The sequence below is a fragment of the Aythya fuligula genome, chromosome 1 (genome assembly GCF_009819795.1).
Source record: "Aythya fuligula isolate bAytFul2 chromosome 1, bAytFul2.pri, whole genome shotgun sequence".
NCBI lineage: Eukaryota > Metazoa > Chordata > Aves > Anseriformes > Anatidae > Aythya > Aythya fuligula.
The window spans coordinates 6,320,806-6,338,834 of NC_045559.1; the positions used below are offsets into that span (position 1 = coordinate 6,320,806).

Consider the following 18,029-nt stretch of genomic DNA (forward strand, 5'->3'; position numbering starts at 1 on the left):
TAGGGGAGAGACTGGCATTTTCCTCGTGCAGTCTTCTCCAGTTGCTCGTGGTCACACGTTGCTGCCCTCCTCCTAGGCATAGAATTCCTAATGGGAAAGCAGGATGGAACCCCCAGAGCCCCCATCTCTGCATATTTAATATTCGTCTGCAATAAATGTCAGGGGAAGATGTAAACTGAAGCATCTCGTGCACACACACATCAGTGTGCAAACGTTTTCTCATAATTCTCCTTGCAGAGTTATGAAGGGAAAAATTAAGGAAGCAGCCCCAGGGCATCTCTGCAAAAGCAAACTAAAAGAAAACTGCATTTTGCAATTAGGAATATGTCAGCTTGGGATACTGTAATCAAATCTACGGATTCATTTATGGTATATGTAAAGTACAAACAGATTTCTCCAAGCCAAAGCTATTTTAGCTGTATGTTGTGAAGGGTCATTACAGAAGGGCTCTCTGAAGTCCCATACTTTGTAACACCTACCTGTGACACCAGTACTTTCTCTCCTCCCTCTCTCAAGTATGCCATTTTCCAAAACCACACCAGCACTACAGTTATAATCTCTAACCCTACAATTATTGTTTCTGCTGATTTTTTTTGTTGCAGCAATGCTCCCTTCAGTGCTGTTTCAAAACAACACTGATTTCAGGCGCAGGCTGACCGCACAGACACCACAGGAGCACAAAGTGAAGTGAATCCTGTAAGACACAGGCTGTTCTTTTTCTTTAGTAACTTGTTCCTCTAGTGTTAACCACCTCATCCTTCAAGCGAAGGCAGAAAACAAGAGGCAGGAATTGTTCTTGCAACCTGTTTCCACTCTTCAAAAAGTGGGGTTGGGAAACTGGTGCCTTCTTCCAGTCCGTTTTCAGATGGAAACTGTCGTTAGTTGCTAATTTTGTACAATCCTCAGAACATCACCTGGCTTTCCATAAAGGGCAGCAACAAATAATGTCCAATTTTCCACTGCGTGTTAAGGAGGAGGAGGGGGTAGATTCTTTATTTTCTATATTCTGGTTCACTTACCACATCAGATGCAAGAAAGACTAACAATAACATCCTTGTTTTTGAAGTCTCATGTGCTCCATCAGAACTCAGCAATCACTGATTTTTTTTCCTAGCCTCCAGCAAGGTTCACCCCTTTTAGGAACATACTGAATTATTCCTGCCTCTATTTATAGTTCAGTCTATAATTTGTTACATGAACTGAAGCCTCTTCTGCTCAGCTGACCTGCTATACCTTCTGCATGCTTGGTGAACAGAGGATTATTCTGGTAAACTGGTGTACAACGGACGGACATCATGGGCAGCTGAAAACGAAGGCTGCTGCTGCTTGGACAACGCACAGCTATTGTGTTACCTGAAAGGTCACATCTGACATACTCTCTGCAAACTAAGTAGCTGTTACACAGGGTTTTTTGACTATCCCTTTGATTTGTGTGAACATAAATGATCTTCAAATCACCCCAATAAAGAAACAAACCAGGAGTGCTATAACCTCTAGCTTTTTCTTCCAGGAATAGGAAGTAGCATTGTAGGAAAAACTTGGGAAAAAGAAAGATTACTTTTTCATAAATAAATATAAATTAAAAAAAAAAAAGAATCCTCTAACTTTTTAATAATATCCTGAAAAACATCAATAACTGCTTTTGGTACTTTTAAGAATAGCAAAGTACCAGAGCTTCTAGTCTCAGAATCGAAGGCAGCATGCATGCACCCGTGAGGAACATCATGAGAAAAGTTCTTCCTCTGCTTCAGTTGGAGTATCTAATTTCTCTGCTTTTCATGGCAACAAGCATTCTTTCCTCCATCTCTCCATCCAAAGCTCCTCCACGTTGCACAGAACAATTTACTACCCTTTTGTTCCACTAAGGGAGCAAGCTAAGTCTGCAGGCCACTCATCCAGGCAGTGGCTGGGATGTGCCACAGCTGTCAGCAAAAGAGCAGCAGGAGTCCTCTGCAACGCACAGCATCACCAGAAGTGTCAGAGCTCCAGTAGGAAATGCAAGTTTTGAACCCTATTGAGGAGAAGAGGAATTTGGTTCCGGGAAGCTCGTATCCTGTGCATTAACCACCAGACAGCCAGAGCAGGATTTGTTCTGAAAACCTCCTCAGAGCACAGTGCTGGGAGCACAGCCTCTCCAGGAAGATCTTCCCCAGCCAAAATTCTTCCATGCTTTCACTATTGAACAGTTTTAAGATGATCAAGAGTATATTTACAGCAAATAAACTATTCATATGATAGCCTTGACTTACTTTTCAAAGTGACTAAAAGCACTTAGCACTTAATGGCATACCCAACATAACCCAACTTCTGTCTTTACTCCCTGACCATTATTTGTAATCCAGTAGGTTCAAAGTAATTCTGGAACTAAAAACCCCAAAAGCAGTTTTAAGAGCATGAATGGATAATTCAATTACTTTAAAAATTCACCCATAATTTCACATGGAAAGTCGTTTTACTCCTTTTATGTTCTGTTGTTGTCACTGTTCTCTTCTAATCCAGAAATGCTGGGTATAGGTAAGGAGCTGCCAGCATAGTCAGGGATTTATCCCTGAACAGTTCTTTCATACTGGTCTCAAAATAAAAGCCCATCAAGATAGAAAGTGTTCTATTGAAAAGCAGATCCCATTCATGCTATCAAAAAAAAAATCACTTCTCTTATTATGAATGCTGTGTTGCAGATGATTTACAGAAAAACAGACTTTTTCCTCCTGTAAGGGATGATAAGGCACAGGATGGCTTCCTATACTTTTTGCTTTGAAGCTTACGCAGTGAAACTCTCCTTTTAGCAAAGGATATCTTGGGATATCCTAAGATATCTCTGCTGGCAAGCATGAAAAGGTAAACATCAAGTGCCCCACAAAATACCCCACATTATGACTAATCAGTTTCCTTGGAGAGTTATTTAAGGCAGTTTTCAATGAACAGAAGACATCCTAGGCTGTTCAGTAAACCTAAGTTGCAAAAAAAATAAATAAATAAAAAGGAAACCACAGAAGAAAATAAGATTAATAATAAAAAACCTCTCAGATCTTAGTAAGATTCTTTTGAGGTACTGGTGGCATATCTTTAAATATTAATTACTACAATATCCAGCATACAAATTAATTAAAAAAACCATCCTCACGTTAAAATTCATAACCTTTGAAAGGGGGTTGTATGATTCCTGCAGAGTTCAGCTATTCCCGTTCAAATGTATTCCCTCTTTTCAAGCTTACACTGATTTTCATTTTTTTTCCCTTCCTTCCCATTCTCAAGGTGTAATCAAATACTACTTCTGATACACACCAACTAACTGCAAGACAAGACAAGGCAAGGTTTCATCTGCTCCACAAATTATTCTGCAGTCCTATGAACGCAGGACACTACGTGACCCTAGTTCTGAACCCACAGCACAAGCACAATGCAGTACAACACACTATTACTGGGAATGATGAGCAGACACGATATTGTCCTTCAAAATTCCTTGCATTTGGAAAAAAAACGTGTATTTTTATAATCAGAAAATAAGACATCCTAATTTAAGGTTACATATTCATTTGGAAGTGATAACTAAAGAAAAAGCAGGCGTAACTTTACCTTTTCACTATTCTTGTATTTCTCCCAGCTTTTCAGCATCTTAAGCCATTTTGTAGTTCTTTCAATTTCAAGGTGCTTTTGCTGAAATGAAATCAGAATATTTTTAAAAATCTTTTCAAAATGAGTACATTAAAAATTATTTATTTAATGTATTTTTTAAAATATTGAGAAAAAAAATATTATAATATCATCAACTTCTGGTCTCCTCACATCTAAGAACAGCAACAAAGAATAACATCAGTTAAATTAAATTCCTCTTACAAAGTACTATTTTACATAGTGCTGACAACAAAGGTTTCTGCTGGTCTTTGGCTGCCTGTTTTTGGGGATGTTTTAAGTTCAAGATTTGTAGAAGTTTCTTCTCTACACCTTTTTGACAAATAAAAAAAAAAAAAAAACTTGCTCCTATACTCAGTAATGTTTCAGGCTGCAATTTCTGCTGCAAGCATTTTAAGTTAGCTGGCTCTGAAATCAGAGCCTTCTTTAATCAAGACACAATTAGCTGTTTTAGTTCCTAGAGTTTCCTGGCACTTTGGCTTTTCACAGTCAAAAATCCATACTAAGTGAGTCTGGATGATAAGAAGAGGTAGTATTTTTACAGCTCAGTTTTACACGTTGTAAAGAAGGCTACATCTCCCTAATTACACTAGAAAGCTAACTATTAACTCTGATGTCTGTGGGGGAAGTGAGGTTGTTTTTTATGAAACTATTTCAACTGCTGCATAATGCTTTGGAGCTGAGGATTTTCCAGGAACAGTGAAAAAGCTGAAGCAGAAAACTTGTCTGTGGTTACTGCTTTCTTGTCAAACCTGAATATTCAGGGGTTTGGTAAAGCTCAGCTCCTCCACTTCAATTCTTGGTAAGACAGGAAGGATGTTCTGATTCATATGGTCAGCGATAAATTGATGTAAGAATATTCAGAGTAATTTCTGCAGGACACTGGAAACTTATTAATACTTTATATCTGAAGTGTGGGGGATAATATAAATGAAAACTATTACTTATTGTCTCAACTGAATTTTAAATGTATTTCTAGCTTTTACTCCCCATCAGATTTTATGTATTTTTTCTTGTCTACCAACACAATAAAATGGGAAAGGAATGTTTAATCCAGGAGCACAAAGCCTTCAACTAACAAATTGCAAATCAGTGCCTGCCTAGATCCATCCCAACCCTGATTCAGTCCGTAAAACATCTTGGAAATAAAGGGGTTTTGGTTTTGTGTTTTGTCATTGTTATTTGAATAGTTATTTTTATTTCCACCTGTCCAACAGAAGTATAAGTTATGTGGAAATAATTCCTTCTACCATCTCAGTCTTACTTATCTAGCTCTTCACGTTGCAATCAACTGCTCACATTCTTGTTCAGGCTCCATGCTGTATTTAGGAAAGTCTCAAGTACTTCTTATTTTTTCAAATAATATTTAAAGCCCTTTCTGAAGAGTTAGGTTAGAAGGAAACCATACAAAAAGTACTGCTTCCCAAATCTGATAGGTTTTATGTTATTGCTTCTGATTCTCTTCCACACTCTGAACCTCTGTGAGAAATCAGCATTTTTAGCATATCAGAAGTAGATGGTCCCCAGGCATAGTTTCCACTGCTCGAATAACACTGCTGTCAAGTTAGAAAAGGTCTCTGCCCTCAACAGGTTGTTTAGATAATTGGTAAGAAAAATAAAAATCTACCTGCTCCTACAGTCTTTTTGTTTGCATGTTTGATCTACTTTGAAGATTTTTGGTCTTTTGAGCCAGAAGCTCACTTCAATTGTATGTTTGTTCAAGCTTTTATGCCTTCTGTGTCAATTTATCCCAGTACTCAAGCAATGCTGCCGTACTCAAAATAACAATTATTTTTTCTGTGTTTGGTTGTTGAGAACTTTTAGCTTTTTTTTTTTAAAGGCTGAATTATGTTCACTTTCATGTCTAGCAGGTGCGCCACCAAATACACGGATAGATCTGAAGCAGCTCATTGCAGAATAGAGGGCTGCTGCTGCTGCTCTTTTAGGCAAGTTCCATGTAGTTGTCACCAAAAAAAAAATCCATTTATCTCCCTTCTGAGTACGTTATCCACTTTGAAGCATTCTTGCCATAGGGAATAACAGAATCCCTGACTGAAAAAGAAAAGGTCTCTCACTCTCATGTCAGTAAATAATACACTAATGAGAACACGAAGCGTGAAGTTCTGCTGGCAAGCACTTTTGGCTGCATCTTTTGTGCAGCGCTCTTCCTTCCTCAATGGCAAGCGTGCTAGAGCTGAGCCTTACAGCAAGGCTGCAGCAGGAGCCTCAACAAAACCAGAACTCACTGGACCTGCTCTCTGATGTACAATCAAGTAAATCAAAGACAAAAAACCCACACCACTGAAAATGCCTTACAAAGCATTTCATAGCACTTCATAAACAGTCTGACACAGACTCCAGATTTCCTGAGGTCAGTTCCCTGTCCGCCTTTCTCTTCTGGTTCATCTTTCCTCCCCTAGCTTTAGCTCAGATGTGCTGTGTGATTCACATGAAGATTAGTTCATAAAGCAGGACAATGGCTTGGCACATTTAAGTCATCAAATGCCCAGCGAGGTAAACAAAGCATCAAAGGTACATTGCATTCACAGCAATAACGCCTATTCTAAAAGTATAACAGGCAAAAACATGAGCACAAATGTGTGCACAACCTCAGCTTCAGCTTGACATTAGGATGTATATGAAGAATGGAGATTTAAAAGTCACAAGGATATGCACAACCCTTTAGCTAAGCTGCAAGTTAAATCAAAGCATGAGTTAGGAACTCGTGTTTTTTGTGTTGTTTTTGTTTTGTTTTGTTTTTAATTCAGAGTTAAAGCAAAAAAAAAGCAAAAAACTTTAACAGATTTTGCACAGAAAGCTTCCAGTGTTAGCCTCTATCAACATGACACATTCATTGTCCTGTGAATGGTATTTGAAAATAGCAAAGCCTCAACCACCACTGATAGAAGGCAGATAAGCCTCAAACCAGCAGAGGTCAGGATATCATCAGGAGTACAACCAGGAGTCTAACACAGGAGCATTACTGCACAATTATAAAAAGAAACTAGGTTTGCAACTTAACATTGATTCAATAAATACAGTTTCTATGCTGACATTTTGTCTGAGACAGCATGAATAAAATATGGGACAAAGAACTGAGACACTGTTTTCACCCAATAATTTAAGGCTAACAACATAGTCACAGCAAAACAGAGCTTCAAAACACACGTACCACAATAATTGCAAGCTGTCTAATGTTTATGCTCATAGGCTCACCACCCTGCTGTGTCCTGATGGAAATGAAATTATATATAGTCTTACTGTGTTATTAAATGTAATGGAACATGGCAGGAAAATGCAACTTATTTCAGGCTGTGTATGCAGAAATACACTTGAACTGATGCAAAACATAAGGGACTCTGAAGTTCACTTCTGAGAAATGCTTCTTGCTAGCCCTGTACTGATCCCCTGTTGACTTCTCCACAGAAGCTCAAAGTACTTCACATATGGAAATGTTGCTCCAAGTCCTCAGAGCTGAGCTTCCTTAAGACAAGTCACTCCACCCCTCTTCCAAACACTCTAATGATTTGTGCAGCCAAGAGAGAGGACTAAACTTACAGTTTTGAGTTAAATTAAACTTACAGCTTTCAGCGTTTCACAATGAGTTTTCTTACGATACAGATCAGCACGAATCTGATCAAGTCCTAGAGATAAGAAGGGGACTGACAGAAAATGCCCACAGTATTGAAAGGCACACATCTAGGCCCAGACAAGCAGATACTCTGTTCCCAGTGATTTTAATAAAAGCTCAATAAAATCGAAAGGTCAGCTCCCAGACTTGTCCTCCAGCATCCTCCCTCAGTGGGAGGCCTTTTGGACTGCGGCCTGCACTGCCTGTTGACAGGTCTTACACATCTACAACACCCCTGGCTTGTCAACTCAGCATTACAAGGCTGTAATCACGCTGCAGTGACTGACATCCAGGTCACCCATCACTGTTTCTATAGAAAAGCACGCTGCACATGCCAGGGGAAGGCAGCAGATGCCTCAGCACCAGAGGTGCCACCTCACTTGGCCAAATCCCCCGGGCAGTGCAGCTGACGGCAGCTGTGGCACCGCCATGCTGCTGCTCACCCCGGACAAGTGCCTGCCAGCTGGGTCGCCATTAGGGCAGGGCTGGGCAGGATTTGTTAAACAGCTCTGTTTACATAAATAAATAACATAAATAGCTCGATCACATGATGGGTGAGGAAAATCTATGTCTCACTGCGACTAGTAATGACATTATCGTGTGGGCCCCCAAGGGATCTGGAGGCTAGTTAACAAGGCCTCAAGGGACATAGTCCTTCTGGGACTTCCATCATGTTTCTCCAGGAATGCAAATCACTAAAATGTTTCATCTCCTAATTTCACAACAATTTATATTTTTAAAAAATCCGGAATCTGTAAGAGTTCGCTTCCTAGTTAAAAAACTGGAGGACACTGAACTTACCTTCTCTATTGCTGCATCATGGACAGGAAGCTCTTCTGGACTGAAAACAAAGAAAAAATTCATATTAATCTACAAAAAAAAATCATTTTCTCTGGGTCACATTACAAGTGATCTTCTATAATAGCAATATGTAGTAATGAATGAGTAAACAAGAAGTCTCAGCTTCAGACAGGTATGACATGGTACCCTTGGAATTTAGTTTTTAAACACAGCAAGATTCACGTTTTAAGTAAAAAAAATAAAATTAATATTGAAACTTCTAAATCAGAACAGACTGTAGAACTTCAAGAGAAGAGGACTTTACCAGAATAATAATTAATAATAATAATCATCATAATCATAATAATTTTTCTGTTAAAGTACCCTGGGCTGTACTACTCACCTGAAACCAGAATTTTCTTTAAACATACACAGCAATTTTAAATTAAAAGTTGCTTTAATGAAAATTTTTCAAACCATTGCATATTTTGTGTGCAGCTTTATTTTTTAGAAATCCAGCTATTCCCAAACCTGAGAATCCGAACCCCATTCCATGCATTTTTAACCTAAACAGCTTCATTTACTTGACCATATAATTAAAATAATTAAAATACCCCTAAAAAGTTTTCCCTTCTTTTCTATTGCACCCTGTGAAAGGCACAGAGACTTTGCTTGACTTAGGAGAGTTAACTTTTTTTTTTTTTTTAAGTTTAAAATTTTCACTCTGATGAACAGGGAGAAGGTGACAAAAAGTTTTATTAGTAGGTATCTAATTAATATTTTAAAATAAATCTATTTCACTTCTTAACCTAACTAAAAAGATGGGTTATGAAGAAAAAACTTGAAAAGCAGCCTTTTATCGGATATTTTCTGGCTTTATATTATTTTAGTTTCATTCTGAGGGCTCTAACTTATATTTTTCTTATCAAAGAAACCTATGTTTTTCATATCAAAAGTAACTAAACCGCTTTGATGCCAAATGAGACTTCCTTCCTTTGTATGCATCGTCTGCAGCTCCTGAAAACATAGCAGCTCATCTAAGCAGCAAGGCTCCCCTTTTCTGCTCTACAGATCAGATAAATAACATACCCAACAAAACCCACCTTGAAAAGGGACAATAAATCCTTCCCAATAAGAACAAGAAAAAATAGAAGAGTAAAAAGAAGAGTCCTTACTAAGTCTTAATATTTTGAAAGAATAACTACTCACATCATCACAGCTGTCTGTGGCAAGGACACTAAAACCCACCAGTTTAGACCAGTATTAAATTTGTGCAAGGGTGAAAAATATCCTTAATGGGAAAAACTACAGAAGTTGAGATGGAAATTGAAATCTGCCTTCCCTCCTATGTTGATGAAGCCAATATAAGAATAGTCCAACGCAAAACACTTAAGTTATATTTATATTTTATTTCATTTAAAGACTTAAGAGATGCAGTTTCAAATTCAGAAGTTTTAGTTGAATAATGAAATATATCTGAATTACTTTACCTAATGAAAAATCTTGTTCAAATCAACATTTTGGAGCCTACAAAAAAACAAATTTTGGAGTCCAAACAAGTCTAAGTTTCCAGTACATACATTAGGAACTAATTTAAAAACCAGCAGAGCTTATCTTTTGACCAGCAAAAAGCATAATCAGTTCATTTTGAAGCACTTCCCAAGTATCTGAGAGTTTTCTTGAAGAGTAACACCAAAACCCAGTATAATCTGATGGAAGTCTCAGTGTCTAATATGCTAGAAAAAGCCTACATCCAGTACCACCTGAAGATGTGATGTGCATCATTGTGTACATCCCCACATAATTAAACTAACAAACTGAAAGTAGGCTCTGTGTATGCCAAATATCACCTAGAAATCTGAACAGAAGTTGAAAAAACATTAATATAATGAGCAAGTGGGAAGAAAAAAAAATGTATTTGCTAATCTGCTTTAGTTTTTTGTTTTTAATTACACAGATTGCTACGCCTTTCAACTTTACTTTGAATTTTCAGTTCTTTAATGACCTCTTCTCCTCTCCTCACGCCAAATTTGAGTGATCCCCGTGGCTGCATGCGCGAGCCGCTGGACTAGACAATCTTCGAAGGTCCCTTCCAACTGAGCTACGCTACCAGAAGAGTCAGGCTCACTGAGGCAGCAAGAGGAGCACAGGCACTGCATTCTTCATGGCCATGCAAGGTCACACAAGCAGCTGGCTGCCCGCACAAGAGACTCTTTTTCTTCCCCAGTGCTGTCACCAGCATGTCAGGCACCGAGCTGATGGCTCCAGGTCCCTGCATACCCACACAGGACCCAGCTCCTGCTCTGCTGAACTGGGACCACTGGACAGCTCAGCTGCCCATTTTCTAATCTGGCACGGAAAGTAATCACATGGGAAATTAGTCCAATCTCATTTTCTCACAAAGGAATGGACAATTCACAATAATTTATTATGGAAATGCTCTCTGCTAGCTTTAAAATAACCCCAGAGGGACAAACAGAAGGCATAGCTGGATGTGCTTTGTCCTGGCAAGCAGATCCCCTACTGCCTGGCTGTATTAACCCAGCAGCAAATTTATCATCACATTGCTTGTGCGCTAATACCAAGCACCCACACACTTCAGGCATCGAAATGCCATGGGAGCACATTACGCAGGCCCTGATTTTCATTCCCCAAGATGCTGCTTTCAGCTGAGCAGGAGGACGACAGCAGGGAGCGGAGGAGCACCTTGCCCGGGGCTGCTCCGTAACTCACGGGCCTGGAACGCGAGAGGGAGTTCCTGGAGATCCCATGCTCAATTAACGAGGCTGCACTGATGACGCCCACATACTCACATACATAATATTCAAATCTGTCATGTAAGGACTTAAGGAAAGGCATAATGAGCAAACAAACTCTCTCGACCTGCTAAAGAAGTTTGAAATAAATACATCTCCTTTTACTGTATTTATTTTCTATGCAGAAGCATCATTTTTTCTCTAAAAAAAGATTTGTTTGTGTCACTTCGGACACAAAAGTCCCATCTATTAACCTAATTTTAGTAGACTGGAAGTGTTCCAATCTTCCCCCTCCATCTCATTTTTTAAACCTTCAGTTATTTAACATTGAATCTTCTCCCTCCTTCCTCAGCCTTTTTAAACCTGCATTTCTCTATCTGAGCTCTTCACCAAGTACTAAGGTGAGTGGCAAACAGTATTAAATTAGCCACATCCTGGCCTGAGAGGACTGCTTCCCTTTAATAGCTCCAGTAATATTCATACAGGGGATATGGAGAAGAAAAGCAGGGCTGATTAATGTAATTAGCTCAGCACCATACAGTACCTGAAATCCGAAAGAGAAGGCATGGGGTGGCTTTTAACTGAACCCATGTACATAAGGTGTCATTTGGCAGAAACACAGCCTTAGCACCACATGGATCAGAGTCAAGGAAGATCTAACTTGGGTAAATGCAACGTAATCAGATGGGAACCAAGAATTGTTCAGGCTGGTCCGTGCCTTCACCCCAGGCACAAAGGTGAGATTAAATCCCGGCTCTGACAGAGAGGACAGCCCACACGGAGGTGTGCTGGTTTCTTACCAGAAGGCCCTTCAAAGACATCTCATGTATAGGGAACAGACTGTGGGGTCTCACCGGGATCAGGGCCCATACACGGGGTCCTCACTGGCAGCACGTGCTGGAAGTGCTCCTCCTGGCCTGCAATCTGGCCTCCTACTGCTTTCCTGGGAGAATTTCACGTGAAGGAAAAGCAGCCTAGAGTCCAAATAACCAGGATTTCATGTGGGCAAGTAAGGATTTGATTGAGAATGCTCAGGCTTTGTTTTGTTTTAATTAGCTTCCAAATGATAGATGGATTTTACATCTCTGCCACGATGGCTAATACAGTTTTTCACGCATTTTTTCAAGATAGCTGTTAAAAAGAAATATTAATCTGAATTACATAGAGATCTGACACATCAAAAAGCTACATGTGCAGATCTGTGGTTTGACCATTAAGCTGTATGTTATTGAGTAGCTGAAATGAGTAGCTGAAATACGCTGAAAACAGTCTCAGACTTCACAGGCTTACAGTCACCCACCAACTGCTGCCGCTTATATCGGCCTTCTTTAAATAGCACTGATATATTTGTTCAACAGAAACTAAAGGAAAGACTTCCTCATAGTAATTCACTCACTAGATTTATTCTTCTCCTAAGCTTGTTTGCAGTTACATTCAAATTTATTTGCTGAAAATGTCATGAAAAATTTTCATCTCTTAACTCCTAGTTCTAAACCCACCACCTTCTTAATCCCCCTCCCTACCTGCTGTAGCCTTGCTTAGCCCAGAATTAGCCCGTGCCCTGTGAAGAGCCTTGGGCTCCTTCAACCTGAAAGTGTTGCAAAATATTCATGTTTGCAAGTCATTCTTAGAATGAAAAGAAATAAAAAATACATCAAATTTTGTCAATTAATTTCCATATTCCTATATTGCTGAATTCACTATCACATGTGTATTAAAAAATGCAAATCCTCATAAAATCCCAGAATGGTTAGGATTGGAAGAGACCTCAAAGACCCTCCCAGTTCCACCCCCTGCCATGGGCAGGGACACCTCCCACCAGCCCAGGCTGCCCAAAGCCCCATCCAGCCTGGCCTTGGGCACTGCCAGGGATGGGGCAGCCACAGCTCCTCTGGGCAGCCTGGGACAGGGCCTCACCACCCTGAGAGTGAAGAATTTCCTCCTAATATCTAGTCTAAAACTACCCTCTTTAGTTTAAGACTTGTCCTATCATTATCTGCCTAAGTAAAGAGAACCTCTCCATCCTTTTTATAAGACCCCTTTAAGTACTGAAAGGACACAAAAAAGCAAAATAAAAGCTGTGGTGCAGTCCTTCCATAAAATAGCTTCTCACAGCATTTCCTAATTATTTTCTCAAGCTACCCTCAACACATTACTAAGTGCAAAAGCATCACCTGGCATGCACATTTTAACTGAAAAGTGTTATGAAACCATATTTGGCATCACATATTAAATACAACGTGGGAAATGTTTCTTGCAGAACACTTATCTTCAAGGTCTCATTACTCAATCACAAAGAAGTAGATGCAGTGGGTTCACTTTTTCAGTTGTGATGCAATGTTAAGTGTTTAAAGCCAAGAGGAAAACACATTTGCTACCAACCAGAAGAATGAATTGGATGGAACTCCGAAAAAAAATCCAGCCTTGGGTTTTGACTCTTTTTGAAATTGCTTTGATCAAGGAATATGTGAGTGAAATATCTACCAAAAAAAAAATAATAGTGTAGAACCAAAATCCAAAGGGGTCATCAAGTTAAGTTTATGAAAAGTGGGAACAAAGGGAGAATTCAATTTACATTTGAACACGAAAAGTCTGAGTGCATATGAAAATGTTGTACAATACATAACTCAAATGGTTGAGTTACAAATTGCAACAACATTTTGGAACTTAATTATATTAGGAAGAAGTAAATCTTCCCAGGCATGAACAGTTATTAGGCTGTGCAATAATTCATCGGGAGTGAGTTGTACAAGTCTATAGCATTACTGGGCAAAAAATGAGTATCTTCACACTGGGAAACCAACTCTACTACAGCAAACACACTGACTAGATGCTCTTTTAGGTCTGCCTCTCCTTCAGCTTCTGATACAGGGCACATAAAACCATCAAAGCAATAATCAGAATGGTTTGGTTGGAAGGGACCTCAAAGATCAGCTAGTTCCAACCTCCCTGCCATAGCCGGGAACACCTATAAATAAAAAAATATGTTATGAATATGTGAAACTGTGCATTGCAACAGAATGCAGCCTTATTTCCTATATCTACATATCAGCCCAGGTAGCTCTTCCTGCCTCACGTCATACCATATAGCTGCTGATCTCTGTTCAAAGGTTAGGTGACAAGTGCTGCACAGTCATCTTATTGTAGGGAAGATAAATAAGGCTGCGTAAACCACCAGACACATAACAATGCTACTTAGAATGATTATTTCCCTGTCTGCATTAAATTACTGCCACGATATGGACTATAAAGCAAACTGTCTTATGAAGTCAACTGAAAAAAGCTAATTAATCCTTACAAGTAAAACCAAAACAGTATTTCAATTCCATGCCTTTCTTTAGACATAGGATTAAATTGTTCTACTCTTTAAAGCACAAATCTAAAGCAGAATTCAGACAACACTGAATTCACATCTTTTAGTCTAAACAAGTTAATTTTCGGAAAAATTCTGGTTTTGATTAATTGACTTAATCTTCCAGCCTTTGAATTGAAATTAAAGGCAACAGTGTCATTTTCAAAACCAATAATACATGGAAAAGATTTCTGAGAATATTAAAAAGAAAGCAAGTTGGGTTTGAAACTAAATGATGGATTTTCTACAGATAGAACTCCATGGATCACTTCCTCCTTCTTCCCATTACGTATTTTATTTATACAAATCACAATTCTGATTGTGTGTCTATCAAAATAATTGGAGCTCTGCTACTGCTACCATCCACTCTAAATTTCACCAGCTAACCTTTGCACAGTATGGGGGTGGTGTCTGCAGCAGACTAGAAAACAGCTTTCCAAAGTTTTGTTAGAATTAATAAGCAAGCCAAAGCAATTAATTAACATACAGGATAAGCCAACGTGATATCCCACAATATAATTATCAGGAAATATGCTGCAAGAAAGAATTTAGTGCTGGCAAAAGATTGGATCAGATGTGATTTCGTGACTAGATTTTAGTTACAATTATTATTTGTGGATTCTGTTGACGTTGCTGCCAACAAGCACAGCACAATGCCATGAATATGTAGCCCCTGTCCAGAAGTCTGCAGCACAGCAAACTCCCAGAGATAAATTAAAAGATTTATCAAATTCCATTAAATCTCTATCATTAGGGACAGGTACGTTCTATAGAGAAACTTTAAAGTTTTTCCAGCCTGGAATCAGAAGACCTTTGAGAAAATCTATAATCCACATAATTGAGCAGAGCAGCATTTCTAGTTATCTGATGTCATTTTAATTGAATATATGCAATCACTGAGGTTAAAAAAGTCTTCTCAGAATCAAATTCCAAGTGTCTTGAAAAAAAAAATTTAAAAAAAAGAAAAAATACAAAAAGGTAAAGCCACCTTATAGCCCTAAAGTGGCTAAAGACAAATGAAAAAGAATAAATCTCTTTGCCTTGCTTTGATTTATACTCAATATATAAATGTATAAAAAAGTGTGTTTTTTTTCCTTATATATGTAGATTGCTTTTAAGTATTGCTTGAAGGGTAGTTAATATGTAGATCACTTACATCATGTATTAATAATAATCCAGGACTTGCATGTTGGCAGCTTCATCTGTACTAAAACTAATGTGCTATGCAACATATATTCTGACATCAATGAAATAAGACAGTAGTGTTCCAGCAGCACAAATTTGTTTGCTGCTGAAATTCAACGTTTTATGTACCTACACTTGCTTCTTCTATAAAACAATATTCTGCAGTCTAAGATTCTGCTTTGGAGGGTCTTTCATTTGGGTCAAGATCAGCAGCATCACTGCACTTCAAGAACAAAAACATCCATCACCTAGACCTCATTCAGCACTCTTAATAATCACTGTCAATGAAGCATATTCAGGCCATTCCCTACATCCTTTAGTCTTCTATAAACGCTAAATATAGTAGGAAATGTAGGTAATAATGATTGTGTTAAATCTTTACATGCTGCTTGAGTAGTAACTTCAAACCAAAGCACAGCACTTTATATATTTTGTATAAATTAAATCCTATGTTATCATACTCACTGACATTTTCAGGTGTGCTACCTACTAGCTCTTCTCATAACAAGAAGTGGTTCACGAATTCCCAATACACAGTGGGTGATCTTTTACTCAAATCAAGAAATGGAAGATGTTAACAGAAGCACACTGTTTGTCCTTAGCTGGCAGATTTCTCCTGCAGCTTTACTTGTGTTCGCAATTAAATCTGCAGGGCTCCAGTCACTTCACTTCTTTCTGTATCTGCTGAGAATCGTGGAAGTGACAGCCTGCACTAACACATTGGAAGGGATTTAAAATTCAAATTTCGACTCCAGTCCTAAGAATAAACTAAAGAAAGGGGTTCATCTGTGATCCAGTTTTGGAAAATAATCCACAGTGCCCTGAATGATAGAAAATAACAGCAAAACGCCCCTTCCTGCCATGGGGAGATCCTACCTGCAGAGTAGCAGAACCAACCATATATTAGATTGCGATCAGGATAGCAGGAGAGGAGGAAGAAACAAGTTTTAAACTTCCTTAAAAATGACAGGGGAAAAAAATACACCTTTTACTAAGATGAACAAGACTGAATTAAAAAGAACATTTGAAACGCTTTTGTAAAGGAGCTGAAATAAGCAGTCCAAAACCACACAAGGACTTATCAGTAACTTCTAGATACAAAAAGATTTAAATGCTATTGCAGCCATGAAAGCACAGCACACAGGGAAAGTTGTTTATTGTCCCCTGGAAGCCAAAATTAAATAGACACTAAAAATATGACTGAGAAAGATGTACCTGAAATCCTACTACTGTCCTTTTGGGGCTACAAATACCAATCCCGGAGTTGCAACTTTTAGAAATGTGTTCAAATGCATCAGTGGAAAGAAAAAGATCACAATGCAACTGCGACTGGACACAAATGTCTGCATCCAAGTCCAGGAAGGTGTCAGAACAGATAACACCAAAGTAAAACATCCAGCAAGCTCAATATACTGTTTGGCTGTTGGTTCTGTTGAAATAGGATTGCCTATTTTTACCCAGGTCTCTGCAAGTTCACAGTTTCACAGGCCCCATCACTTCACAGTTGAATAGCAAGCAGAGATTCATTTTAATTTATACACAACTAATAAATAGGATCTGGTCCCAAAATCTGTAAAGTCCCTTCATTATTGTTTAGTACATGTCAAATCACTAGCATGTTTTTAAACTAAGCTTCACCATACAAAGCGCAATTAAAATTTTCTTTTAGTAGTTGTTTCCTATGAAAGCATGCAAGAAAAAAATACTGATTTTGTCTAATGCTAGGAAGATTAAACTAGAAAAAGCATTCTGAATCTCAGTTACTAACCCAATACAACTTCAACTTCTCTCCTTAAATAAAAACAATTCTCGGTGCAATAAGGAAGGAAGATTATTTAGAGGTGAAATTTAATTTATTTTTTTTTAATAGCAGTTCCTCAGTAGCTTCATTAGCAATGAATATTTCAGAGCTAAATCAGTCCAGGGAAATGCAGCACACATACAGCAGAATCCATCAATGCAGGATTATAATGAGAGTTGAGTTTTCATAGTAAATCTTCACAACACACATGAAAAAATTCTACATAGTCAAAATGAGGTATATTCATCTATTTAGTAGGAAAAAAAGGAATTAAGAGAAACATACCTCTTCTCTAATATTGAGATCTGACTATTTGCATTTTATTTTTTGAATAGGAACTTGATTTGGCAGCTGAGGTAGGCTGAACCTTCATCTCCTGCCCAGCAGTGGGCAACGTGAAGCCGCTACCCCGAGAAGTGGGTCTGACCCCATCTCCCAAAGCTTGGGAGACAAGAGGGGACAGGACAACAAGGACAGCAAGCCCTTAATAAATGGCCACAGCACATGAAATGTATTAACAGGTACATTTATAATTGAACCATTAAGAAGGAACATTGCATTGCTCCTCTAGCACATCATTGCATCACTTAATGAGTTTGGCAGTGCTGTGCCTAGAGAACTACGGAAACTGGCTGCAGGTCCCATTAGCATCTCAACCTGCCTAATAACCTCGGTATTCTTTCCTTAAGGTTTGACATACACACTAAAAAATTGAAAATAAAATTAAGATTACATTAAAATCCCTATTGCTTGAATATTGTTTCATTATTACCAAATAATGTACATTATTACAGTATGTAATAATTACATACCACCATAATTCTCTCTTTAAATTCTATTACCCAGAGTATTTTGGCATCTCAGTAACTTCTTTTTTTGCAGAGAACCCTC

At 38.5% G+C, this 18,029-nt stretch overlaps 1 protein-coding gene across 3 annotated transcripts in view; it reads right to left on the reverse strand.

The window, feature by feature from the left end:
* USP6NL (USP6 N-terminal like) overlaps nt 1-18,029 on the reverse strand; it is a 117,520-nt gene that overhangs the window by 34,828 nt on the left and 64,663 nt on the right. For all 3 annotated transcript variants that reach the window (XM_032186904.1, XM_032186887.1, XM_032186896.1), the window contains 2 exons: nt 8,066-8,105; nt 3,577-3,657 (listed from right to left, as the gene is read on the reverse strand). In XM_032186904.1, coding sequence (XP_032042795.1) covers nt 3,577-3,657; nt 8,066-8,105 — 121 coding nt within the window. The remainder of the gene's footprint in view (nt 1-3,576; nt 3,658-8,065; nt 8,106-18,029) is intronic.